The following is a 26,960-nucleotide window of genomic DNA, read 5'->3' as shown; positions in this document are numbered from 1 at the left end:
TTCTCAGTCCTGCCTCGCCTCTATTACACCCTTTCTCCCGAGTTCTTTCACCTCGGTGCTGTTTTTAAACGCCCGAGAGCGAGCACTTTTAATAATAAAAAAAAGATTTATTCATTAATTCGTCTACTCATTGCCTTGCTCACCGTAGTGCATGCTGTAGCGTGATGAGGCAATTGTGCTCTCCGTATGCCCGCTCATAAAACCTAATGCATGCGAAACGCTGGTTCGTACTCATTAGCCAAACGACGAACCCGTCTGAATAAACTTTGCTCCATTTAACACGTCAGAAAGAATAATAAAGCCAAATGACTGATGGTAGGAGAATTATCGTTAGGTTATCAGATATACGATAAGCATGTACGGAGATTGCAAAGCGAGCAAAATAAATGATCATAAACATAAAAAAGACAAAAAAGACTTCGACCAACTGTACTCTTACTAAAAACTAATCCCCCCCCCCCCACCTCCAACCCTTCCCGAGAACGACATGCTTGCAGCATCTCTCCACTTCTTCACCTTGGCCGGCGTCTATTGTGTCGAGATTTCGCCAGACTCTCGACTTCAACAATAAAAAAAGAAAGCTTTAAAAGTTTCAAGAAGTCAAAAGAACGCAGAGCTGATTGATGGCCCCGTAACCGTGCAGCAACAACTGATATCGCAATTGCGTAAATAGCGAAGTAGAAACGTTACTGGAGGTCCAGCTGTTTTCCTTTCTCCTTTGAAGTCGCAAAACAGAGAATACAAAGTAACCTGCAAGCGAACACGAAAGCTGCATTCAGATTGTCTGCCCTGGGTATACTGTGTTTCATGCAGCTATTTTACACACACACACACACACACACACACACACACACACACACACACACACACACACACACACACACACACACACACACACACACACACACACACACACACACACACACACGCACACGCACACGCACACACACACACACACTGTATAGTCTCGCTACATTCGTGCCGTGAATGCAGTACAACGTTTTATAAACGCGTTGCTACAGCCAGCCTGTTTCTCCGGTGCAATGTCGGCAGACGCGGCCAAAGGAAAGGGAAAGGTATAAAAAGTGTCGCCGACAATACATGACGCTCACTAGAACGCATGACGTTCATTGGTTGAGATCGCAACGAACCGGCCGCTAATCTGGCATGTTTCTCATTTTGCGTGCGCCCACATGCATATGCAAGACGCATAATGAACGCCAGGCCTAATTCGAAAGCAGATCGCGAAGCTCCGGAAGAGCTTTCTTTCTCTTTTTTTTTTCTTAGAGCTCTTCGAGCACTCATGCTCTCTCACGGAATCCAAAGAAGCAGTTTTTAATTAGTTAAGATTAGGAAATCTTCACCAGACATATCCAGGGGCTAGTTCGCTGGCGCAGAGACTCGTAGAATGAAATTCTGTTAGCGCGGCAATTTCTTTCTTCCCTCACGCACACATACGCACAAGTCCCTGGGAAACTGCGTCTGCCACTATGCACGTGACGGCATCGTAGGGAACAACTGAAACATGTCTAACTTTAATTATGTTGGCATCTGCGCAGGAACTGTGTGGAGCCAACTTCAAAGCATACCTTCTTTTACTTAGTCGCAACAGCTTGCTTCCAGAAAAAAAAAAAAGGACAGTAGATTGGTTGGTCGCCAGGAGGCACCGTCTCGAAAAAAAGCGAGATTCTGCTCTCGTGTGCGTTCTTTTGAGTTTAAACTAGCACTCGGAATAAGAGCTTGTAATTAGGAATCCTCTGTAAGTGGATGTAAGGTGTAAGTGTGAAACGCTTCTTTATTTGAACGCCATCAGAGCATGTCAGACCGGAATAGTTTGCTTAAATGATGAATCGAGGCATGTAATGGCGGAAGCGGATAACAAGATAAAGGAGATGTAGGACTACGTACGACGCGCTTAATGAAAGCTTGGTACGCGACACTTCGTGCGAGCACCTCATCATGGGTCGGAGCTTATCGTACATATTGTTTTCCTTTTAGAAGCCTTTTTTTTTCTACGAACCCTCCCCGAGTTTCATGACAGTGGCTGCTGAGTGCTGCTGCTGCTGCTGTCTTGCGGAATAGGTCACGCATAAAAACAAAAACTGAAATTCGTGTTCTATGCTCTAACCAAAAGTGTAAGAAAATTGTAGACAACCCTGAAAATATTCCCGATCAAGCTTTCCGTTGCTCAATAACAGTGCCGAGCAAACGTATAGTCGCGGTGATAAGGGGATGCTTGGGCAAGTTGGTGATTCCATATCGACATGTTTGCACAGCGCAAAAGACGAGGCGTGAAGGAAGCGCCTGTGTTGTGTCCTTCCTTCAGTCCTCGTCTTTTGCGCTGCGCAAACATGTCAGTAGTCGCGGTGCACTTTCTCGCATTTCGCGGGATTTCCTTCAGGCTCGGAAAAAAGAAAGTATCTTTTCTGTAGCACGTATTAAGCAACAGAAAGCCGGATCGGGATTTTTTTCTTCAGGATATTTTACAATTTTCTCGTTGACCCTTTCACTCTGAATAAGATATGTAATGAAGTTGAATAATTAATAATAACTAATTATTTAATTGGGCGAAATAAAGTCAGAATAGTCTGACTTGCTCCGAGCGGAGGCGAACGACACTTCGTTACTTTTGTCCAGTTACTTGGCACTCGCATATCTTGTTTTTAAATTTTGGCACAAGTTACGTGGGACACACAGTACATAACCATCTGTGTACTACCACTACAGATGGACCGACAGCCGGCTCCGTTTTCTTCGTAATAACGCAATTAAACAACAAACGGTGCCTAAATACCCTCACTGCAACAAATATCTTAATTCCTTTATTTAATCAGGAGAGAGAGAGAGAGAGAGAGAGAGGGGGTAAAAAATTTTTGTTGTTGCTCTAAGTCCGAAGCCTACCTTTATTACAGATTCAATTTGTACATCCACTTCCCCGAAACGCTCGGTCTGTTTCTTCTTGCCGAGTAAGGTGGGCCCATCCTGGACACAGTGTATCCGTGGTCGCAAATACCAAGTGAGTCACATCATCATCGTCGTCGTCGTCATCGTCATCATCATCATCATCATCATCATCATATGTCCAGTGCCCCAGAACGAACGTCTCTCCCAGCGATCTCCCATTACCCCTGTCTTGCGCTAGCTTATTCAAACTTGCGCCTGCAAATTTCCTTGTCTTATCACTCTAATTCCGTCCTGGACTGCGCTTCCCTTCCTTTGGCACCATCTTGTAACTCTAATGGTCCACCGGTTACCTGCCCTACGCATTCCATGGCTAGGGTGCCTCGATGTCCTCCTCGCCCGCCGCTCCGTTCAGGGTGGAGACAAGTGCGTCGTCTGCTACGGCGTCCGCCATGTTCTTGCCCGCTGCGAGCGGCGCATTCTTGGCGCGCTTGTGGATGAGCGGTTTGACGGAAGCAATGCGCTTTTTTTTTATTAGTTCGATTACTTCGATGACGAATTTCTCTACTATTAAGAAATATTATTGCACCGAAAAAATATGTGCGCATTCCCTAAGGCCCCTCTTTTATGCCAGCTCAACTTCGTGTTTCTATTTAATGTCGTTTTAAAGCAGTTGTTTGGAAGTACCCTCGTAAAACGCGTTGCAACCAGTGAGCAGCGGCCTGGCGTGTTTTTTTTTACGAACTGTAAATACAGAAATTAAGTTGCGCGGCAATAACTTTGTTTCACAGTGAGAAATGATGCGTTTAACACAAGCGTTCATAGAGGAATGCAAAAATTGCTATGCTGCCAGCATTTCTGTTCTTCGCGAACAGTTACGCCGTGAACCTGTGTTACTTGTGAGCATGTTGGTATGCAGCTCTGGAAATTCCTATTGCATAAGAAGATGCCGGTGGTAAAGAAAAGAGGTCAATAAGTGACGAGTAGATACGTGATTTCAGTCACGACGTTTGTGTCGCTATGCAGGTTTTTATTATGTCAGCTGTCAGGAGGCGTCAATTGTCACAGGTCTTTCGTAGATCTCAGACCAACGACCAGAAACTACAAAGAAGCCTTGAATTAACTTGAACAAAATAAATTAGAATGTCAGCTTGTTGCTCAGCTCGATAAGTTGAAAAAAAAAAGCTGAAAACTTGTACAGACACAAGGTGAAAAATCAGCACGCACAGCAAAGTAAGAATGAACACATGAATGAAAACTATATTAAAAGAGTAACACAAATGAAACGAAAGTTTTTTTAATTCTGGCGATATGCATTAAAATTTAATTTCAGTGTTCACTGTAGGCTCACTCCTGCACACGTCTTGCTTGCATGCCCGTCAAGTCCCGTTGCCGCGGCTTGACGCAGGTGCACACGCAGCCCCAGTCGCGCGTAGTTTGACACAAAGAGCTTTTCCACTGTTTCTTTGTGTTCCTGACAGGCGCCCGTTACGTCGCACCGCAACATATTTGTCAAGTATGCGGTTACAGCCTTCAAAGGAGATTTCATGGTGAAAACGCTTTCCGTCCAGGTGGTGATACCATTAAAATGTTTCTCGCAAGATTTGAGAACTAGCATGACTGGATCGCTTGGGTAATGAAAGTTGCTGCCTTCAGAGACGTATTCCTTGAGGGACGTCAAGTACGCATGCTCACTGCTGCTTGAGCCTAACAATGCAGGTTTGCACTTCTCGCAGTGGTCAATAGGTTTGAGGATCCCTTTGATAAGAAACCCACCGATATGAAACAAAATCTCGCACTCAGCTGATGTTAGCTCTTCGACAAACGGGATCTCCGCGTCGTCGATAGCTTCAATATCGGCTGCCGCTTCTTCTTGCATACCTGCCGACAGCAGGTCGATCAGGTACTGTGCGCCATCGACATCGTAGCTAGTCGTTGACGGTGTGTGGAAGAATTGGCTGACACAAACACCTTGAGTGATTACTGCACAACGGCACGCAGCAGCCGGACATTTTGTGCCGACAACACCCAGCGAACTCGTCGCAGCAACGTCCTATAGCACCTGCACCGTGCAGCGCGCGCGGCGGGCATGAACATGGCGGCGGTGGCTAGAACGAACCGGTTCTGGCGGCACCGGCGCCGTCAAAGAATGTCTCCACCCTGAACGGAGCGGCGGGCGAGGAGGACATCGAGGCACCCTATCCATGGCCTGCCTGCAGCTCCACCTTTTTTTTTCTTCTATCAATGTCAATTACAATATCGGCTATCGCCGTTTGCTCTCTGATACACACAACGCGAGTTACATACGGTGGGGCGCTTTCCGCGTCTTGCTGATTTGTCAGGCAGGCACGTAATCACTATGCTGCGAAACGCGTTGCATAGTATGAGCGGTTTTACAGCATTTAATTAAGCACTTCACCAGCGCTTCGCTTCACATAGGTTGCAAAAATGTGCGTTAGACCTGCACACCTTTCTTTTTTTTTTGCCCGTGTTTGTTTTCATTTAGGGTGGGTCTCGGGAGTTTACGGCACGATAATGTAGTACGAAACTGCGTTCTGGTCCTGCTCCATATTAAAGTGCTAGGGCATTTCTTTGCCTACTCCTATCCACTTCGCCGAATCAGGTTTTACGGTCTCCCCTGACGATGATAGGACATTAAAGATGGCGTCGCGACGCTGTATGATCTAGACTCACTGTACATGGCTCCCGGAGCATGTACGGTAACTCTAGCAGTGGCGCCCTCTAGCAATGGCGCCCTCTCTGTGACGCTCCGCTATGGTGTCCGTGACGATGACGGGGACGCTGACGGGGACGCTGACGCTATATGATGATGTCCACTACCACGCTGTTGCACACGCACACCATAATGATGCTATGACGTCCACGATGGTAGTGGCAACCAAGATGCCGACGATGATGAGGTCCACGATGATATCTTCTTTCAAATGCTTTCACATTGGCAGCGACCGTCACTGATAAACGGATTCAGCCGGAATTCTCCCATGAAGGGTCCTGTCGTTGCTGCAGGAAACGGACACGGGGACGCCAGGTGTTCATCATAAATAAACATATCTTTTTTATTATTTTTCTGTAAAAGTGTGTGTACAGCAGTGCACGCGTGATGTTGTATGCGTGAAGTACGTAAAACGAGTCGCCGTAGCCGTAATTTTCTCGCGGCCCCAGCAACTTTTTTTCTTCTTCTCTCTTTTCACACGCACACACATACACACATTTGGGACATGCAAGTTCGCTTTATGTACAAAGCGTGCCTTTTCACCCTCGTTCTGACACCCGAGCTCTGTGTTTCTGTGAAAACTGCCGCTGCGGCGCGGCGGCAGCAGCAAGCAGCTTTAGCTTGCCTTCCTCGTTTGAACTCCCGTCTTATTGACGCACTGGCTGATGTACACAGAGTGTCAACTTTCGTTTCGCCCATCTTTTGCGTAATCCAACCCACGAACTACACGAAGTGTAAAGCTTGGGAAGGTTGGACACCGATTCATAATGTGAATGCATGCACAACGACTTTACGTATACGATCAATGCAGCTTGCGACATAGACGCCACTTCTGTTAATGCGATAGCATTAGCGCATACAATCCCTGTGAACGAAGTTCAGCGAAAGCGCTCACACTCAAAAGGTATTGACGTTATTTTCTCGCCCCTTGTTTTACGCGCGTTCTTACTGTCCTCCGATTCGATCCCGTTTGATGAGAACATATTACTGATAAGGATGATTCAAATCGACACTTCACGCATAATTTGATTCATTGATAATTGAGGTGTAATATCCCAAAGCAACACAGTCAATACGAGAGACGCCATAGTGGAGGAATCTGGATTAATTTAGACTGTGCGGGGTTCTTTAAGAGGCGGACTGTTCTCAGCACGTGATCGTTTTTGTTTTGTTTTTACATTCTTTCCCCCATCGGAATGTGGCAGGCGCGGCGGGAAGTAGAATTCGCGATGTCGCCTAGATAATTTACCAGTCAGCACACCACGTGACGTCACGCCACTTAAAAAGGTCAACGCTCGTATTGCAAATTAGGCTTCGCAGAGCCAAACGCAGGCTCCAAGCGTTGCCAACGTCCCGCTTTGTACATATGGGCAGTCGTTCGGCCTTTCTAGATGACGCAACATCTCGTTATGAACATGCCTGGGAGGCGTTTTAGACTTAAGACTCAGCCGCTGGCTCATTGTTATGTACTAATTCGATGAATATGTGCAGCCAAGACCCCCCGATGTTAGCTCCATCACGGCGACACCAGGATTTAATTATGCACATTCCAATTTCTAGCCAAAGATGGTGGTGTACGTATCGTTCGCCCACTATGATCACATCACCCGACATAACTTTTTGAAGTGTTCTCGAATTTGTTTGTTTCTTTTTCTTTTTACCGAAATCAGCTTTTAGGTGCACGGGGGGGGGGGGGGGGGGGTTCTACAGACATTTCGACATGTAAAAAGCGCTCACGAAGAAGCCAACCAATGGCTTTGAAGGGCGAGCAGGCGTGAAGTTTGCGGGAATCTCACGTTCGTGCCCGGATTGGCGCAACCTTTGACGAACGAAAGAAAGTTCTTCTCGAAGGCTACATCAACAATTTGCAATTTGCAAGTCATTCGCCGAACTTTGTTCACGGGAGCTGCATCTTTGGTATGGGTTATGCAAGCAGAAGGTCGGATTATTCTCTCGCGTCGTTACTTTTATACATCTTTGTATGACGTCACAGAGATTAAGGTCCTGAGAGGCTCGCGAGCAGTGCAGAACGTATTGCACACACTCACACGCATGCGCACACATGCACGAACAAAAGAAAGACAGAATAAAAACGATGATCGCACGAAGCAACTCTTTAAATAAAAAAATGCCACGATTTTCACGGGCGTCGCGGTAAGCAGGCAAGACAACCCGGGATAACGTCGGGCGATGTTGTTCTAGAAGGCAACCACGTTGACGAAAAAAAAAAAAATACGGAACGAAAAACGAAAACAATGAAATGCAGAGACACGAAATATTGCACACCAGACACATGGGCGTCATAAAACTTTTCGCGCTTTCATCAACACTTTGTACAAAATGAAAAAAAAAAAGTAAGACAGCGTGGAGTATGTATGTTGTTCCAGGCAGAAGCTACAGTATATGCCTGTCTTGATGCTCTCGCGTGATTGCTCTTTGGTGAGGGGCTCTTGGGAAATTCGTTCGACTTGCGAAAGAGATGCCCGTGGACGAAAGCGCGCACGCCTGTTTCATTTGCCGAACTTACGGCGCCGTCATTGTGTGAGTGAAGGCCGAAAGACTTGCGGAGTATCGTCCACAGAAAATGAAACAGAAGTGAATGAACAACACTTGTTTTTTTTTTCTCTCAGGTGAAGCAAGAGATGTGGCGGTGAGTCATCAAAAAGTGTGCGATTGATACTCGAAGAAACTGTGACGAGACAAGGAAACTCCTGCCTCGTTAAGTTTTGATGTCAAAAAAAAAAAAGAAGAAGGAAGAAAGGCGTAATGATGATCGAACGAATCTGAGATTCTGGGAAACTCTTTTTTTACATACAAATGTACAAGTCGGTGGATAGAGAACGGGTATGGTGTGCAGGCTTGTTTTGTTTGGTTGGAGGAGGTGACTCGATTTCTTTGTTTTCTGTGCACCGAAAAAAAAAAAAAGGAAACGGAAAGAAGAAAGGCTGTAGAAAGCAAGGAACACACTGCGTGGTATACAAATGTACAGCGGTGCAGGCAGACGTTCTCACAGACTCCTACAGACTGGTATACGACACTCCGCTAAACGCCTCCTCTAAACGCCTGTGTCATTTCTCGATGAGGTTTAAAAAATGGGACGGCACAGTGCGACCGCTCTTCTCGACGTCTGGTGATGTGTGAGAGAGAAAGAGGAAAAAAAAAAGGTATGAAAGGAAACGGTAAAATCTAGTGTGAGTAGTTGTATCGTGCAGCGAAGACCATTAAACAAAAAAAAGAGAACACGTAATGGGTGTGAGGCTAACTGCGCTACAACGGTTAATGCCAGCTGTGACCACGAACGGGAGCGTAAGACAGTGCGAAGCTTATCAAACTCGGCTACTGCGGCTGCTGACTAGAGCAATTCATTCGTGTCTCGAAGCGTGCGGAAAAGGTTTTCAGAGTGCGCAAGGGAGGGATTCCGCGCACCAAAGAGCGTTAGTCTATATACGGAGGATAAATCAGTTCGAACGCCACGCAACGTAGGTGTGGGTCTATACGTAGTTTTATAGGAGGCAGGAATCGGACACCGTCTTATGGGGGGTGTAAGCGACTCTAGATAGAACTGTCTCTGTCTCGTACGGTACGCTCTAATTTGACTAGCCGCGTTAGCAAAGGCTACGTGTGACTAGCGAATTCCTAAAACAATGACCCGGTGTTCGCAAAAAGCAGATCGCTGATTGGTTCGTGTAGAAGGAGTCCAATCTGGCCCGAATCCCCGCTCCTGAGCCGGGCGGGCCAAATCGCTGGTCGCTCCCCTTCACGGGAATAGGACTGTATTCCCCCACTTTACGTGAACGCACACACACGCACAAACACACGCGCGCGCAAGCTCACGCACCGTTTCGGTTCTTTCCTTTTTTTGATCGTGTCCATCCGTCGGGTCCAGGCACAACCAAACGCACGCACGACATGCACACACTAGAGACACTTCGGTAAAACAAAACAAACAGCAGTAAAACAACGGCGACCGAAACAAAAATTATCACACTGACCGTCCGTCTCGCAGTAAGCTTTCTTTCTCGGTTGCCCGAGAGAGCGCAGGTTTCTTTTTTTTTTTACGCGGTCGGGATAAAGGGAAGCGCGTGATAGACGCGCAGACTGTAATCGCACTGCTATCCGTTGCGGGGTGAAATGAAATAAAAATATAAAAACAAGAACGAAAGGCTCTCCAAATCGCACTTCTCACGTCCATTCTTCGTGATGAAGAGCGTACAAAGTTCGGAGAAAGACAGTTGTTTTCGCGGGGCACTCAGCAAGAGGCTTGGGAGCGCAGATTGCATGCACTGGGGCACGTTGCCATGCGTGATGGCTCGCAGTCCATTCATGAATGGTGCTCGCTGTATGTACGCAGCAGCTGCACGACGTGAGAGCTAAGAGCTTCGTGAAACGTACGCGAGACGTATCCCACGAAGGGCATGCGCACGCTCTCACGTTTGTGATAACTATCTTGAGATTCATCCCCCTCGGCGCAGTCGACGCGTGCGGCTAGCAGCGCTTCCGAAGAAGGGCCCCAGTCTGCTGCTCTGTCACGCCCTTCTCGTCGTCTTCCTTCCGACGTCAGCGCACTAATCGCTCACGTCAGGAGCCTTGGCAGCCATGTCCGACGCGAAGAAGTGGCACACTAGACCTGGGTGATGTTGCGCGTCACACCTCCGGTCTTGTCGAGCGAGTGCTGCGACGAAGTGTAGACCGCGTTGTAACTGGGCACTTGCGGCGGCAGCGGCGGTGCGACTCCGTCTTGTCCCGGACGATGCTTGGCCAGTCTCGTGGGGGCCGGCACGCCTCCGTAGTCGCTCTTGGAGTAGAGCGACGGCGTCGACGAGTTGAGCGAGACTCCGTCCTCGACCATCATGATGGGCGGCGGCTCGTGCCTCTGCTTGGCCTGCTGCACCTTGTTGTAGTGGTCCAGCAGCACGCTGGCCGGCCACGAGTTGACGGGGCTGATGGCCGTCGCGTCCAGACGGCCCGACGTGGGCGTCGTCTGCTTCACGTCGTCGTCCATGATGGGCGTCGTCTGCTGAGGCGGCACCGTCGTCGTGGTGAGGTCGTCGCGCGCGATCTTGGCCGGCAGCGGAGGAGGCTGGGGCGCGCTGCCGTTGTCGGTAGACTTTTTGGGAGGCGGCGCCTTGCGCCGCCGGGCCATTAGCAGGATGATGACGATGATGCCGACGAGCAGCACGGCCAGCGGAACGGCAATGATGAGCGCCAGTTGGGCGGCGTTGAGTTTGTCCCTGGTGCTACGCGAGCCGCTGGGTTGGCCGTGGGCTCCGGCTCCTCCAGCGGTGCCGGCGCCGCTGCCCCAGGAGGACGAGGGCTGCGTGGAGGTGGACGTGGTGGTCGGTGGCGGGATGATGACCACCTCGACCACGTTGGAGACGGGACCCGCGTTCCCTTGGTCGTCCACGGCGCGGATGGCGAAGTAGAGCGGCGTCGACGTCGGCTGGCCGTTTTTGAGCCGCACGGTGGCCGTCTGCGTGGTCCCGAACGGCTTGGGTGGCTCGTAGTAGGGTCCGTCAACGTCCCACTGGCCAACCAGCTGACCGTGACTCGCGAAGCGGCGCTGAGCGTTCAGCCTGTCCTTGAAGCTCTTCAGCTCGTAGCGACTCGCTGTCAGAGGGAGGAAGAAAGAGAGGACAAGACAATGTTACGTGCGTGTTTGGGGTCGGACTGAACATTTATATCAACGGTTGCAATTAGGAGCCGCAGTTACATGAGAAATCTCAGTGTTGGGAACTGTTGCCGAAAAGAGAAACAAGACAACACTTGTGCTTCCTGGGAAACATATTTCGTGGATTTATATTTTGATCATATTAAGAAAAAATATACTTTAAGAAGAATGGTCAAGCCGGCCTTACCTGCTTATTGCTAGTTGTGGAGAAATTTTCGCAATTTTACATGCGAGACTACCAAAGAAGGCTTCACCGAAGCATAACAATAACTTAAGTGAAGACAGCGTTACAGCGCAACATTGAAGAACATTTTAAGCCGACATAGTTCAATAGTATTGCAGGTTTCATTTGCAGAAGGCACAGGCTGTGGAAAGGAAGCCTTACACAATACAAAAAGCAAATGCAGTAAAGCAGGCTGGGCCGGCATATAGTAATGGCTAAAATGAAGAAACAGGTACAAAAAGAAAAGAGACAGGCTCCGTAAAGTGGGCTTCACCTGCATTACACCCTCTTTGAGGTGAAGAAAGATTTACAGAATAACGAGGCGACGCCGCATTGGAAGCTGCGTCTCACCTTGTCCCTCGTCGAAGTCATCGCCCGGCGCTGTCCAGTTGAACGTCACGGCCATCCTGCGGTTATCGGTGGCCACCACGCGGAGGTCGGTGATTCGGCTGGGGGGCAGCACGTCTCGGTCCGGTTTGGGCACCGTCACGAAGAACGAGCCGTAGTGGTTGATGCGCGTGAAGCGGCTCGTCTTCTGGGAGTAGCTGTCCGATACGCGGCTGCCGCAACACGATGGGTATTCTGCGAATACGTAATGGCACACCACTGAATGCATGATCGGTCGCGAAACACCGGGTCGTATTCTGTGCACCGTCGTATTGCGCAGTTTGCGCCCATTAACCAAACAAGTGGACTACGATTGGAAGCTACAAATACGCAAGCAGGATGGGAAACGTTTTGAGGAATTTTATGACAGTACTCTGGTTCTTCGTCGGGAATTTCGTAGCTGTATTCTACTACGAGCCGAATTTTGACTTAGGGTCCTCAAATTTTTCGGAAATGTTTCTAAAGTGCATCGCTGGCGTGTATTCGCGCACTGAAACAGATTTTTAATGTGTACCATCCTGTGTGGTGGTACCGGACCCTAGTTCAGCTGACCTGTGTACATTTCCACTTCTTGCTTTTTCTTTCTTTCGTACGTTATGACAAATACAAAAAGAAAGCGCGAGCTCATGACTTCGAAATTCCGCACAGGAATCAAGCATAGAAATTTTCGAAACTACACAATAAAGAGTGACCGAAGCGGTATAATACGGTGTATTAGCTTCCAGTATACGTGAAACCATTTTACATTTATCAGAGTTTTGCTGAAGTTCAATCCAATGTTTTCATTTTAACTCTAAGCGATGTAGAGCCTCCTGCATTTTTAACTATATCGCTCCAGCACACTATAATTTGGGTGTGCGTCGTCCTGAAGGAAACGGCGTAGCAGACGACACTTGCACTGGAGAGCGCTTTGTGTACCCGTGCGTACTTCTGACGGTCCCACTGATTATCGTCGTTGTAAGGCGCTAAAATGACATGCTTCTGACGCTCCCGCGTTACAGTTAAAATACGATGTGCTGTACATTGCTCAGCGATTGAAACGCGATACTTGGACCGCGCGGCGGCCTGCGCTTTTTCCGCTACCGGTAGGCACTGGGTGATCACTGTGGCACTAAACTCTGTCCTAATGCGCTACAAAGGTTCTAGCTTTCATTGCATAAAATATAGTGCATCAGCTCGGTGTGCCCAGCACCAACCGGTGGCATAAAAAGCGCCATGAGCCATGCGCTCCGAGTATCGCGCCACGATATGAGCACTGTACGATACATACACATTTATCGCGTCTTTTCTGGCCTTGCTAGTCTACTACCTTACCTTAATACGCCTCTTTAGTGTCCCCTTAAGGCAATGACCGATCACTATGTACAGTAGCAGCGAGTTTGACAACGCTCGGAATTGCAGGCACGCGCTAGCGACCTTTCATTCCCGTTAATTTCGGGGTTTCCGCCAGAGGACGCGCATCGCATTGCAGCGGAGTGCAAGAGCTTGGTGGCGCAACCCACCACCCCGTTCCGAAGGGGACGGTCATAACATCCATCCATCCGGAGCAAAGCACCCACCTGCGCCTTCGGGGAACCTGCTCTCAAACTCGGCGTTGGAGGCACCGACGACGACAGCCGAGACGTCGTTGTCGTTGGCCACCACGGTGAGGTCGTAGCGGCCGGTGCTCGTGAAGTCGGTGAAGTAGCGGCTGTACACGCCGTCGTTCTGCGTGATGTCCGGATCTGCGCCACCGCCAGCAGACAACACGTTCGTCACTCTCGATCGACCATGGCTATATATAGCGTAGGTAGGACCATTTAACACCCCCAACAATGCATAGCGCTGACAGCGAAGTGGACGCTTTGGAAGACCGGTTTATCGAGCGGTTTAACGCATAAAGTCAAAACATGAGCTGTGTGCGCTCCTTCAGGCCTTCTTTCGCGATAAGTGTGGCCTTTCTTTTATACTTTAGAAGCGTTATTTACTTACACAACTAAAGTTAACATTCCTTGCATGTATTTTTTGGAAGTTGCGGAAGCTCTATCAAAGGGTCGTAGCAACGTTAGTGGATAATACTTAACAAGTATGAAGGTATACCAAGTACTTCCTGTATAGAATTAAGCGTGTGTCCTCTCCAGCATCTCCGTGCGGCCACAGTGACGAGGACGTACACCTACTTCTATACTGTTTCAAACACATCATATAGTATAGACGTGATTAACAGTAGTAGGACAAGGAATGTTACTAGAGCTATACATTCCATCCACATTCCTAGTTATACTACTACCAATTATTTACGGCCCCTATCTTCCTCTCGACCTCTCTTTTACTCAGATTATACATTGATATCACTTCGAAGACGAACTCCGTCTACTTGACCAACTCGGACCTTTTTCACTAGCCAATGTGTCGGGCTCATGGCCATCACCAGCAGCGCATCGCAAGGCAGTGAATGCGCTTCAACGGTTCTTTGAGGACACTGATACAAGCGATCGATATCGACTGCACGCGCGACACGGTGTGGAGCTACAATTGTGTAATTCGTGCGCCTGCGTAAAAAAAAACCTCCTCGAGGAAGACAACGGACGCTGTCGAAACGTACCTCCGGCTCCGTTGTCGATGAGATGCAGCCGAGTAATGCTGTCCGTGTCCGGGTGGCGGATCAGGGCGGTCACCATGGCCTTGGCCACCGGGTGAGATCCCTTCTTCAGCTCGGCGTAAACGATGAATCTGTCGGAACCATTCACCTGCAAGACGGCAGAACATTTTTTTAACTTATATTACATACTGCAGGTGTGCGCTAAAGTGGCTGACGGGCCTGCCCGATTGTTTTATCGCGATGTGTTCTGGAATGCCGAATTCACCCCAGTGAGGTGGTATCCGTATGAAGCGGTGCTTATGCATAACCGAATAGAGCCTTTTAGCACAGCGTTACCGTCTTACCATTATTGATAGCGGCGGCCACGACTTCGCATGCGCTGTGTATACTGGACCACATGGCAAGCGCATAGAGGGACGGCTTCCACCGGTTGCAAAACATTGTTATAGTTCACCCTTGGTATCTTGCTCTCCGTCGTGACAGCAAGAAATAAATGGTACAATCAGCATTTTCTTAGTGTAATGTCACGCTGAGAACAAAGTATTGGCTGTATGTGTGTTCTTTTCTAAAATTAATACTGAGATGAGCTGTTTTATTTGAGTCTGTTAGGCCTAATAAAAGACGCCACTGAGCTACGAAAGTGTTTCAATCTCTACCTACCAAATGGCGCACAGAATTTAGCTTTCATTTGTCTAATGAACTGCGTCGTCTGGGCCGGAGAAGGGCCAGATTTTCTCTTCGTGCTGCCCGCGGTTTCGTACACGCCGTCTCACTGGTCTCGACGAAGGGTGACTGCAAGTACCGAGAGACCAGTAAACACCGCGCTCGCGCAGCCGTAGCAGCCGGTACCGTTACCGGCAGGACCGTAACGCCATGCTAGAGCACTGTAATGAAGCAGCAGCGCAAGAAGCGCGGTACTCGCATACTACAACGGAGCGGTACCGTGTATTGCTGCTTTGCAAGGGTGACATATGTCTCACCGCCGACGAGTGTCCGCTGATCCACACGTCGAGCAGGATGGGCGTCTCCTTGGCGGCCGGCCTGGCGTACACCAGACCTATGACCGGCTGGTCCGTCTTCGTGGTCGGCTCGGCCCGGAGCTCCCACATGCCAACCTGCGTACCGCAAAAGACGACATGTCCTACAATCGGGAGTGGTACGTAGATAAGAGAAAAAAAAAAGTGTACTTTGAGGTTAAGAAGTCGGCTCAAAGCAAGTTGCAATAATGTGCTGGTTGCCCGAGAAGCCAAATCTAGGCGCGTATACACCGCCACGGTGGCGTAGCGGCTCTGGCGTTGACGCCGCTAAGCCAGAGGGCGCGCTATCAAATCCTGGCCGCGGCGGCCGCGTTTCGATGGGGGCGAAATTGGAAAAAGAAAATGCCCGTGCACCACGTGCATTGGGTGTCCGTTAAATAACCCCGGGTGGCAAAAAAAAAAAAAAAAATCCAGTGTCCCCCCGTTACGAAGTGCCTCATAATCATATCCTGGTTCTGACACGCCGAACTCCAGAATTTTTGTCTAAATCCGAACAGGCATAAAGGGAGATCTCACACATGGTAGTCAAGTATACAACTACAGAAATTTAGAGTGAGAGAAATTTGCCCATCATGATTACACATTTTGCTTTGCTGCAAGTTTTTCAGAGGCCAAAAGGACAAAAATAAGTGTTAGGCAGGAAAATGAAATAATAAAGAAAAGCAAACATGACGTCTCTGTGCAATGTTACAAGGAAACAAGGGGATAGAAAGGGGGTGGGAGGAAGCTCCTTAGCAAATGTACAACATCTTTCAATATTAGAGGGAACATGTAGTTATAGTAATATCTAATACTGGTCATCGTTCAAATGTTGCACAAGGGCCCCGAAACAAGATTATTGTGTATAAATGTACGTTCAGTTGATTATGTCAATCACTTTCTTACAAGAAGCAAATAAATGTCCTGGTTATATCGGCTTTAACAGTGGACCTTAATGTGCATTTTTTTATCCTACTTCAAAGACTTCAGAAGATGAAACGTCAACAACAAGAAAGGAGATTCGTAAGAAAGCCAAATGAAGAATAAAAAGGGGGCTGTTTTCTTCCGAAGGGCGAACTACTGAAAGCGATTGCAAGGCTTAGCGTTGAGCTGGAGCTCCTCAAACGACGTCCTGAGAATACATGGTGTCCACATCCACACATCAAAGGGTGGCGCCCTCTGGATTTAAAACGCGGATCTCAAAGGCTATGCTCTTGCTGGTTAAATGCAGCGAAAGCGATTTTGGGAGCAGGAAACGCGTCATAGACGTCAGGCTTTGGACACCATCTATACGCAGGGGCGACATCTTGGCGCGACACAGCACGCGAGGCAACTTCTGCTGTGCAGCAGAGACAGCGCCCCGCAAGCTACCAGGCGTCTCACGACGCTGGCGAGACGAGGAGCGTCGCTGGCGGCGTTGCAGGCGTCGCACCTCAATGATGTACGAGATGAGACAGAAGAGAAAACCATCAGCGTTTTCGTAGCTTGAAGTGTACTGCCCGTTCCACGTTACACACGGACTACTACACAATGGTGTGGTATGCACACAGTGGCACACTGGGAACACTATACCCGGCGACAACTGCATGTACTCCGCGAATGCACAAAGGAAGTGGAAGCGACGTAGCGTAAAAGAAACCATACCAATTATTTTTATATATATTTTTTCAAAATTTATCTCATAACAAATAAAAAGGTTGCTTAGGAAGATGACTTCCATTTCTTGCTGTCCTTAGTTTTCTGACTTTCCGGTATCCATGTCTGGTTTTGAATAACCGAGTTGCGCATTCAGAAAGGACAACCACAGGAAAAGGCGACGGAGACGAAAAGAGCGCAAACTATCAACTGATTTTATGAATGTAAAGGTGCCTTACATATGCAGAATCACCGCCTATGAAAGGATGAGGAGAATGGAAGAGGAAGAGTAAAAGAAAATTCCGCATAAGTAAGGCACCTTCACACAAATGAAACCAGTGGATAGTATGCGCTCTTTCCGTCTCCGTCGCCTTTTCCTGTGGTTGTCTTTTTTTGAGTGTGCAACTTAGTTCTTCAAAGCAATGAACCTACTAGACCAGCAAGAAGTTCTTCTGAACAATCCATGTCTGGTTTTCCTGCTCCCGTAAGCCGCCAGCAAAACGTCGGCACTACTCGGCGTTGTAACACAAGGGCAGATACCGCACGTGCGAGTGTGTGCGCGTAGCTTTGGCTGCGCTGCCACGTAAAGTTGCCGCCGGTTTTGTGCGCGCAATGCAAGTGCCAACAGCGGAATACAGAACACTGCCCCGGCTTCGCCGCAGAGCCGATTCAGTGGGGCGCGAGGATGCGCCGACTTGGCTTCCTCGTTTTCTTTAATCTTTTTTTAATTTTATTTCTATAATTTTTTTTTGCGGAGAAACGCGTCGCGCATCTCTCGCGTCTCTGGAGACCACCTGACCCTCTACGCGGCGAACGCACGTTCGCCGTCGATACCGGGACGGCACGGCAGCGGCGGCGCCAACGGCGTGAACGCGCCGCGAGTGTCCGTATAATTGCTATCGCAATTAAAAAGAAAAGAAAAGAAAAGCTCGGGGTATCTTCATTTTCTTGTTTCCAACAGAGCGCACCGTGTGCTCTCACGGTTCTCTCCGCGGGAAACGTAGCGTAGGACTCCACGTACTACCTCATGTGCCTATCAATCTGTGCGCTCGCGGCGTCGAAACTCGGGACTCGGAAGCAGAAAGGAGCAGCACGGGCGGACCAACGCACGGACACTGCAGAGCAGAGCGCGTGCCGTAACAAAGCATCCGGTCCCCGAAAGAAACCTCGCCACCGCTCGTCGACTCGGCGAGGTAACGAACAATTGCTCTCGGAAGCGTCAAGGGCGGAACAGCGAAGTCTGACGAGGCCAACAGGGGATGGCACACAGGAAGCGGAGTGAGGGCGGTGAGACAGAGAGAGAGATTGAGAGAGAATGATAGAGGGCTAGGATATATATATGAGAGATAGACAGAGAGAAACAGAAGTGAGGAGAGAGGACAGAGGGAGATGCGGCTTTATTACGTGTGTCCTAACACGGGGGAGTATTAGAAAAGACAAGTCAGATACAAAGTTGAAACGAGCCTGGAAGTTGATCACAGCAGAGGTCAAGAAGGCGCGGGGCAGCGATCGCGGAACTGAGAAAGCAGAGCCGACCGTTACGCACACGCACACATAAAACACCTCGGCGGCTCATTTCTTGACAACCTTCCCTTCCTTTATTTCTCACGCGGCAGGAAAAAAAAAGTAAAGGAGGGGGCTGCCAATTCCGTTGGGATAAAAATTGATTGGACGGGTCGATAGAGTCATACGGGAGGCAAGTTCCACCCCATCCTCCGCCGATCCTCCGGGGACCTCGACCTCTTCTCATCGTTCCACTCTCAGATCGGAGTGGGTTCGTTGTAAGGAAGACGAAATAAAAGGGGAGGCACGATAGCTGCGTAAAAGTAAAAGGGGGAGAGAAGGATGTGAAGAGGGCAATTAGGGAAGCACGCACATGGAGGAGGGGGTGATGCGTTACGTAACACGACAAAGAGGATGTCGACGAAGCTTTGTGAGGGAAACGAGAAACCCTAGATATAAAAGTGCAATGAGGGAAATAGCGAGAAAAGACAAGGAACAATTAATTGGTTAAAAAAAGGGAAAGATATGAAGAAAGAACAATGGAGCTGCGCTGCCATTAGAGCGAAAAAGAAAGGGTTATTGGAGTACAAGTGATACTATTGTGAGTGGAAAGCGCAGTAGACAGAGCGAGAGAAAGAGCGGAAAAGAGAAAGAAAGCAAACAAGCCCCGGTTATTAAGTCTCTCGATCCCTTTGCGAGCTCATAAACTTTGAAATCAAGGTTGAATGCTCTTCGGGATAGCGCATATGCGCGATGATCTAGCAAGAACTACGAAATATAAGTTGAAATGGAAAGGAAAAGAACGCGGCGAAGTTTCACGTTAAAAGCTATTCCGAACCGAAGCACTGTACGCGTGAAAAAACGAGAACGAAAAAGATTGCTGGCTCTCCCGTAATCGAGAGTAGATGCAAGCATGAAGTGGCTACCGGCAAATCAGATTGGTTGGAGATGATAGTAGCCACAATCTTAAAATTGGTGCAGTGCATCTTCGCAACGGCACACCCCCACCACACTACACCGCACCACGCCATGCTGTGGACTGGTCCATATGGACTCTGCCCAGCTAGAGGAAGAAAACCGGCTGAAGGCGGCACGACAGGCAGCGAAAGAGGCCAGGGAGACCGAGTTCACTGCCCAGCTAGAAGAAAAGCGCCTGAAGGTGACGCCACGCAGCGTGGCGCCATCTCTCGAGCTGACGCGAAACTCGTGCCGCGGAAGTCACGGACCGCTGGCGTTCAAAAGAGCACAGGCAACCTTGACTCAGCGCCGAAAGATGACAATAAATTGTATGGTGCCCTGTATCTGGCTTTTGAACGTTGCCCTTTTGGAAATGAAAAATAAAACTTCAGCTTACTAGAAGTTACAGCTTGAGCGATATGGTGAACAAACATTAGGAAGAACTCGGAAGCAATAATTTTTGTAACTTGTTTGGGCAGTAATTAGCGTATTTAATGCGGTCTCTGTACAAAGGGATGGGGGCCAGACACCGCATTTTCTTAAGTTTTGACTGGTTGCCCGGATGATGTCGTCTTGTGCTTGCACCGATGCTCGTATGTTCTCGTTTGAGTTTCCGGAAAACAGCTCTCGCTTTTGGCTCAGGGTCACTTGAAGGTCGCCGACAACGGGAGCTAAAAGCATTCCACGCTTAAAAAAAACAAAAAAACGCAGACAGTCAGTGAAAATGAAGCTACAGAATAGAAAGGCCAGTCTTTCGGGGCATTAAGTAAAGGTCAGAGTAACCATACTCCAGTTAATCGAAGAGAGATCGCCCAAAGCGCAGCGTAAAATCTTAACAGAACTAAAGAGAAGGAAACAAAAGTCTATAGTACTGGACATTCTGTTTCTTTCTTCCGCAAGCGCAATCCCACTGCAAGCAGTGCCGCACACAGCTTCCATCGCACGTTCCGAACATCGGCTACAATGTCTACGCCGTGCCGCCAAGAGTCACTGAAACGGGCTTTCGCAGATGTCGGACGCCGGAAGACAACGGTCACGAAGGGAGTCGTGGAGGGGAAAGCGGAGGGAGTAGTGGGGACTTCGGGAACAAGGCGTAAGGTTAAAACCGAGCCACCGGCGACGGCGCCTACTAAGAAGCGGGACGGTATACGTACAGAGCCGGACCTATACGTGCCGCGCGCCTCAAAGGACCTCATGAATTCGCTTCTGGATCGGCCGGCGTGTTTACGTCTTGAAACGGCCAGCGCAAGTATACAGGCACAGATGAGAAAGACAAGTCGCCCAGCGCAGCTTCGCCTTTCTCGTGTGTGTGTGCGCGTGTCACACGTAGCACTATAAAAGAAGGTGCCAGTGTTGATTAGACGTTGAGCCAACGTTGGTTATGTGCTGGAGTAACGATTGGCCAACGTTTAAGGCTTAAGTGATTGATTGAACATTTACGCTAAATTGCATGGAGAGCGCGAACAATGTTAGAAGAGGGGGTCCCGAAGTAAGAGTATCAGCAGACCATTAATGTATCGAGCATGCAAAATACGTAAAAAAAGATTAACGGGCGATTTGGGGAATGCACCGTCACTGCGTAACAACGGCTTTACACTTGTATGCGTTACTGTGTATGAGATCGCAAAGAGAGCAAAACATTTGAACAATAAAACAAAATAAAAATACAATGCAGGAGATCAGTGCAGTTTAAACAGGCGTAAGTAAATATAACTCTTGGAAATTTTGAAATAATCGAGCATAGATGAAACCCCACCATTCGATTATATTTGAAACGGAGTTCCAAACGAATATGGGTGTGAAAATGGCGGCAAATATCCCATAATTCTTCTGTTTATTATAGGCAAGAGTAGGCTACTTTGTTGAGAAAGAAAGAATGACTATGTTCATTCATACTTGCGAGAAGCCAGCGGTGCGAGTCAACGTTATAGCTGCATTGCTTCAACTTACCGCGTACTCGGGTGTGTCTCGATCGGAGCACCAAAAGCAACAAAGAATAAATGAAACGGAAATATTCGCTGCCCGATCGCTGCACAGGCCGCCAGCGACAGCAACTAAAGGGCGACTTCGCTTGATTCGGTGTCCACCTTCCTCTGCGACTGCTGTCATAGTTCGACGTGTCGCCCGCTCTCCCCCTCCCTGCCCTTAACTTTCCCTTTCCTAGCGACTCCTTTCCCCAATCACACAGGGACAACAGATTGCTTTCTTTTTTTTCGTGCGCACTTTGCTTTTTGTCCGCGAGGAGGCGCGCGCTCCGAGGTCAAATCCGCGGCGGGAGTAATGAGTCGGCGCGTTCGTTACACGACCGGCAGTTGCCGGAAGAGAGAGGAAAAATGCCGAGTCACGTCAGGCAGCAAACGCACCGTGGAGAACGACGCACGGGTGTGCGCGACGAGGCACCGACGAGGTGCGCAGCACCGTGTTTACTCGCGTAAGGCACTCCCTCCACCACCCCTCGTGATGTGTGTGAGTGACTTTGAAGATTGAAAAGGAATTGAGACAAGTGCGGCGCCGTAACCGACTCTCAGTGGAGGTGACCTCAACAGCGCTGCACGGGGAAGGAGTGTTGGGAGAAAAAGACGAAGAAATGATGTAGCAGGCCCCCCGCCCATTTGGAGACGAATGTTATTAAAAAAAAAAAAGAAGGAATCGTCCACGGGCACTCTTTTCAACGCGTGCGCTAGGGAAGGCTGAAATGAGCAAGGTCGAGGGCGAGAGTGATCGAAGGATATTGAAGTTTTCCTATACAGTGGGTCATCGCTGGCGGTAGCAGGCTGCCAGGTCCGATAATGGACGATCAATGTGAACGCATGCATAACGCGAATGAGTGGGAAGAATGGAGAACACGGAACTGACTGCTACACTATAAGCTGAAGTTCCTATGAAGCTCTTCTGCGACGCAGAGGGTTTAATACACGTGCACATGAAATTATACTTCTACAATTAACGTAACCAACAGCGAGACACACCGAAGAGAAATAAATAAATAAATAAATACAGACAGACGTACGGACATACAGACAGACAGATGGACGGACGGACGGGCAGATTAGATAGATAGATATATATATAGATAGATAGATAGATAGATAGATAGATAGATAGATAGATAGATAGATAGATAGATAGATAGATAGATAGATAGATAGATAACATTAATTTCTCTTAATTATGATTTCTACATTTAAAAACAAGTAAAATATCCTATGTTTTTCTTGGTTACATTGTCTGTTGGCTTCATACAATTGAGGCAGAGAGATAGACAGATAGATAGTTTGATATATAAAGAGACCGATATAGTGAGAGATATGGAAGAGACTTCCATGTTCTACGCAGCATTCACGGAGTCATTAAGTGGAGTTCGCAGTTAGTCGTAAGCCTGGCTGGCGTAAAGACTTTCAGTATGTCACAGTTTTGGCGACAAAAGCGCGGCTTCTACAGAGGTGAACACGGTAGTAAGTGACAAGCAAGCGAGGCTGGTGGCGCGGGGCAGGGTACTAGGCGAAAAAGGGGGGGAGAGGTTGCGACAGAGTCGCGCCGCCGGTGACCAGAAAGCGAGCGGAAACGTGTCCGACAAAGGAACGACGAGAACGAAGAAACGAAGTACATCGAAAGGCTCGACACAAAGCGAGCAAGCGAGCGGGTACACCGGCGCTGTTCGTTTCCGATGGCGCGTGGCTTATTAAAGAGGTATATACAGACACGGGGCGAGCGTGTATTATAATAATACGTCGCGTATACGTGGTACGGATGTGCGCGCGCTCGCGCGAAGCCCGGGTATCGGAAATCGAAACTATGCGTTACGCTCGAGCAAAACAAAGGGAGGGGGGAAAGTAAAACGAAAGCTCGCTGCTAAAGTGTCTGGCCCTGCACGTTTCGTTTGCTCGCTGTCTTTCTTTTTTTCTGCTTCTTCTTTCGCTGTCGTGTTTCTTGTTGACAAGGCTAGGCGTCGTCGAACCACTGTAGCAGACAGGAGGGAACGGTGGTGGGGGGAGGAGGTGGAACAATCGCGGAGTGTCTGGCGCGTCGCAACCTGCTCACGTACACGTGACGAAGAGAGCGACGCGACGCGCCAGACGACGCGATTTAGGCACGGCAGGTGGATGAGGAGAGAGCTAGGGTTCCACTGAAGCGTGAACAGCAACGCAGCAGGCATGTTCGAGCGAATCATATGCGTCAGCGTGCTGGAAATACCCCCTCCCCCCTCCTTTCTTTCTTTATTTTATGGCTGTGTCTCTCTCTTAAAATGACTCTTTAGCTCTCGGATAACTACGATTATCCTGTTGAGATCCACGTAAATCACAAAAATGCGCTCGTTGTGCAATCGCTGAACCAATGTGAATGACACGTATGGCACTTGATCGATATCGGCGCTAAGGGAAAGGGACACGAACTGAAAGTGAAACGACAGGGCGCTGCTGTCGCTGGCTATAGCGTCTGGGTCCCGCTTCCCCATCTTCTACAACTGGTGTCGCATCATGGTTCAAACCAAGAAGTCCAACGCAACGTGTCTATTGCATTTGAGGTTCTGCCGGCTTTCGCTCATCTCACCTGTCACCCAGCGTGTATATAGAGCAGCTCACCAGGCCGACAGCCGGGAAAGACACTTCGTCTCTCATTGCAGCCGGCGCCGCTTCTTCTTACGTGTAACGACGAGGTTAACTGCAAACTCGCTGGCTACAGGCATCGCAATTGAAGGATTGATCCGAGAATACAACCTCGATTCTAATGTTTCTATCCAAGCTTGTTTGTTATCCAATCAAGCAATAAACGCGAAGCTAAATTTGGGAGTTTCATGTCCCTGAAATCCACGGACCGATTACGAGGGAGCCGCAGTGGCGAACTGCGGTCGATTTCGACCACCTGGAGTTCTTTAACGTGCACCTAAATCAAAGTGCACGCGCGTGCTTCCATTTCGCTCCATCGAAATACGGCCACCGCGGTTAGGATCGAACCCGCGAGCTCGAGCTCAGTTCCGCTAAGCTACCGCGGCGGGTAGCAATAAATGCAGCCGCATTGTGGGCAAGTTCTTTACTTACGTCACAAGAATGTTCGAGAGCGTCGACAAAAGAAAAAAAAAAGCCATGCCTTTCAAAATTTCATGTTGACATACTAAATAATTGCTACTGAATTTATGTGGCCTTCAATACATATTATTGAGAAAAGCTGCTGAATTTAGGTTGTGTGTGTGTTTTTTTTGTAGGTTAATGCATTTTTGTAAGTGATTAGGAAGCTCAGACTGTAAGGGCCACACTCCCTACGAGTGTCTAATAAAAAATTTTTAAAGAAGAAAGGATCTGGACCCGCTTTGTCGTCGCGTGCGCCAACTCACTTCTTCCTGCGTCTCTCGTCCGCTAGGCGCGCTGTACTTTTCCCGTCCAACCTTCTCGCGGCGACAAAACGGCGACGCCGCGCGCGCATGCGCACCATCGTTCGGTCTCTCTCGGGCTCAATTTTAATCTCGGCGTTTGTCTGCTTCCCGTTTTTGCTTCCCCGCGTAAGCAGACTATACCCGCTCTTCGGTCGACAGACGCAAAACAAGCAATAGAGAGAGAGAGAGAGAGAGAGAGAAACAACAGAAACTGCATATACTGAAAACTCGGGCACCTCGGTTCGCATGCACACGAAAGCACGCGAAAAGGATGCGCTCACTGAGACCCGCTCACGCGTCGCACGGAAGCCTCTTGGTACCTCGCACCCACTACTCCCCCCCCCGCCACCCACCCTTTTGCCTCCGGCCCCCGGGACGACAAACGCGGTTTGGCTTCGAATAAATAACGTCGGCTCGCCGGGCTATACGGGCAAAACCGCGGCTTTTTTTTTCTAGGAGTGGAAGCCCTATATACCGAGGATTCGCCGGCGTCCCTTCCACGTCGCGTGCGCACAAAAGCGAATGCACCAAACACGCCAGGAGGGAAAAAGAAAAGGAAATCTCGGTTCGCGAAGGGTGAAAGCCGGAGGGCGAGGAGGTACGCGGAAGTGAGTGCACTGAACGGAAAGAGACTCTGCTGCTTAGCGCGATGGGTGCGGTGCAGCATTGTGCGAGGCTACGAGAACTCGCGATGGCCTGCTGTCCCGAGGTCGAGTTTCTAGGAGAAGGAAGTTGGGCTAGTTTATTTTTTTTTTGCAAGTGACTTATGGTTGGCCTCAAATGTATTACTCGGCGCGAAACGCGCGCGGTACAGAGAAATGTGGGCAGGATAGAGTTAGTCTAGCGCTATCATGTACGCGCCTTGTTTTAATTTTTTTATCGTTCGTTTTCTGCACTAGGTAATGTGTTCCAGCCATAACGAATTATTAATGTTGTCTGTAATGGAGTTCTCCATAAACTTAACTGCTCCTATAATGCTCATTTTGTCGACAATCTTTCCTAATCACAAGTTTCTTCACTTTGCCTGCGCGTGACCATACCAAGAGAACTTGGTCGACAACTACTGTGAGGCCCATGGAGTCTTCTTTTTTTTTTTTTTAGTTACATTGGCATGCGACATCACGCGGAGTGTTCGGCCGACCTCGCCGGCGCTGCTCAATCGCCATTCGTTCCTTGCAAAAAATGAACCAATAAAAACACGCCAATAAGCTATCAGGCATATCCGATGAACTTAGTTATATCGATTCTCCTTGGGCAGGACATAGAAGTCTTCACAGACTCTGCAACTATGGTCTGATAAGAACGTAGACTAGGGTGGCAGGCTAAATACGTTTTGTGGAAGCTGTCTTTGCGGGCATTAGAGGTACAGAGATGTGATTGGGCTGTCTATGCAACGTCGAAATAAGTTTTTGCGATGGCCGCTGCTGACGATTGTATGGTGCTCGCGAGCTCTCAATAGCCAACAACAGCCAAGTTGTCAGCCAAATAATGACTAGCGTTTGTATGGGTGCTGCGAATGGCGTTTGCAAATTTGGCTTCCCATTGGCCGATCACATGCAAAAAAAAGGAAAAGGAAATAAAAATCTGCGGACACTACAAAAAAGCAACAGAAAGACAACAGGGCCTTTACTGCTACTTTTGTAAGAAACAGCTTACAAGCGCTATATGTGTTCAACTGAGGTTTACGAACTCGGCTTCAGAGTGGTTGACCGTTTGTGAGAAAACGTGCACACAGTCAACTGCATTTCAACCGAAATTCTGTTGAGCAGGCAACGTAATATCTCAACCGAGAAAAACGGCGCGTTTCTCTAACTACTCCTCTAAGTGCACGTCGGGAGCAGCGTCCGGCTTCTAGAACACTGCACGTTATTGCACCGTAAGAGTGTATACAGTCAGAGCCACGGGTAAAGGACGGGCAGGAAGCGGAAGCTCGCGGCAGAGAGTCTGAAAAATAGCCGAAAAATATTCCCCAGCCGCGGAAGAA

The 26,960-nt window shown here is 48.8% G+C and overlaps 1 protein-coding gene across 2 annotated transcripts in view; it reads right to left on the bottom strand.

The window, feature by feature from the left end:
• Positions 1–5,953: 5,953 nt before the first annotated feature.
• LOC126522907 (calcium-activated chloride channel regulator 2-like) overlaps positions 5,954–26,960 on the bottom strand; it is a 527,003-nt gene continuing 505,996 nt past the window's right edge. For both annotated transcript variants that reach the window (XM_072288729.1, XM_050171751.3), the window contains 5 exons: positions 15,475–15,609; positions 14,498–14,642; positions 13,473–13,637; positions 11,878–12,108; positions 5,954–11,242 (listed from right to left, as the gene is read on the bottom strand). In XM_072288729.1, the coding sequence (XP_072144830.1) occupies positions 10,257–11,242; positions 11,878–12,108; positions 13,473–13,637; positions 14,498–14,642; positions 15,475–15,609 (1,662 nt within the window). In that variant the 3' untranslated portion in view covers positions 5,954–10,256. The remainder of the gene's footprint in view (positions 11,243–11,877; positions 12,109–13,472; positions 13,638–14,497; positions 14,643–15,474; positions 15,610–26,960) is intronic.

The sequence above is a fragment of the Dermacentor andersoni genome, chromosome 6 (genome assembly GCF_023375885.2).
Source record: "Dermacentor andersoni chromosome 6, qqDerAnde1_hic_scaffold, whole genome shotgun sequence".
Classification (NCBI taxonomy): domain Eukaryota; kingdom Metazoa; phylum Arthropoda; class Arachnida; order Ixodida; family Ixodidae; genus Dermacentor; species Dermacentor andersoni.
The sequence above is the reverse complement of the archived record's forward strand: the minus strand, read 5'-3'. Positions and strand labels throughout refer to the sequence as shown.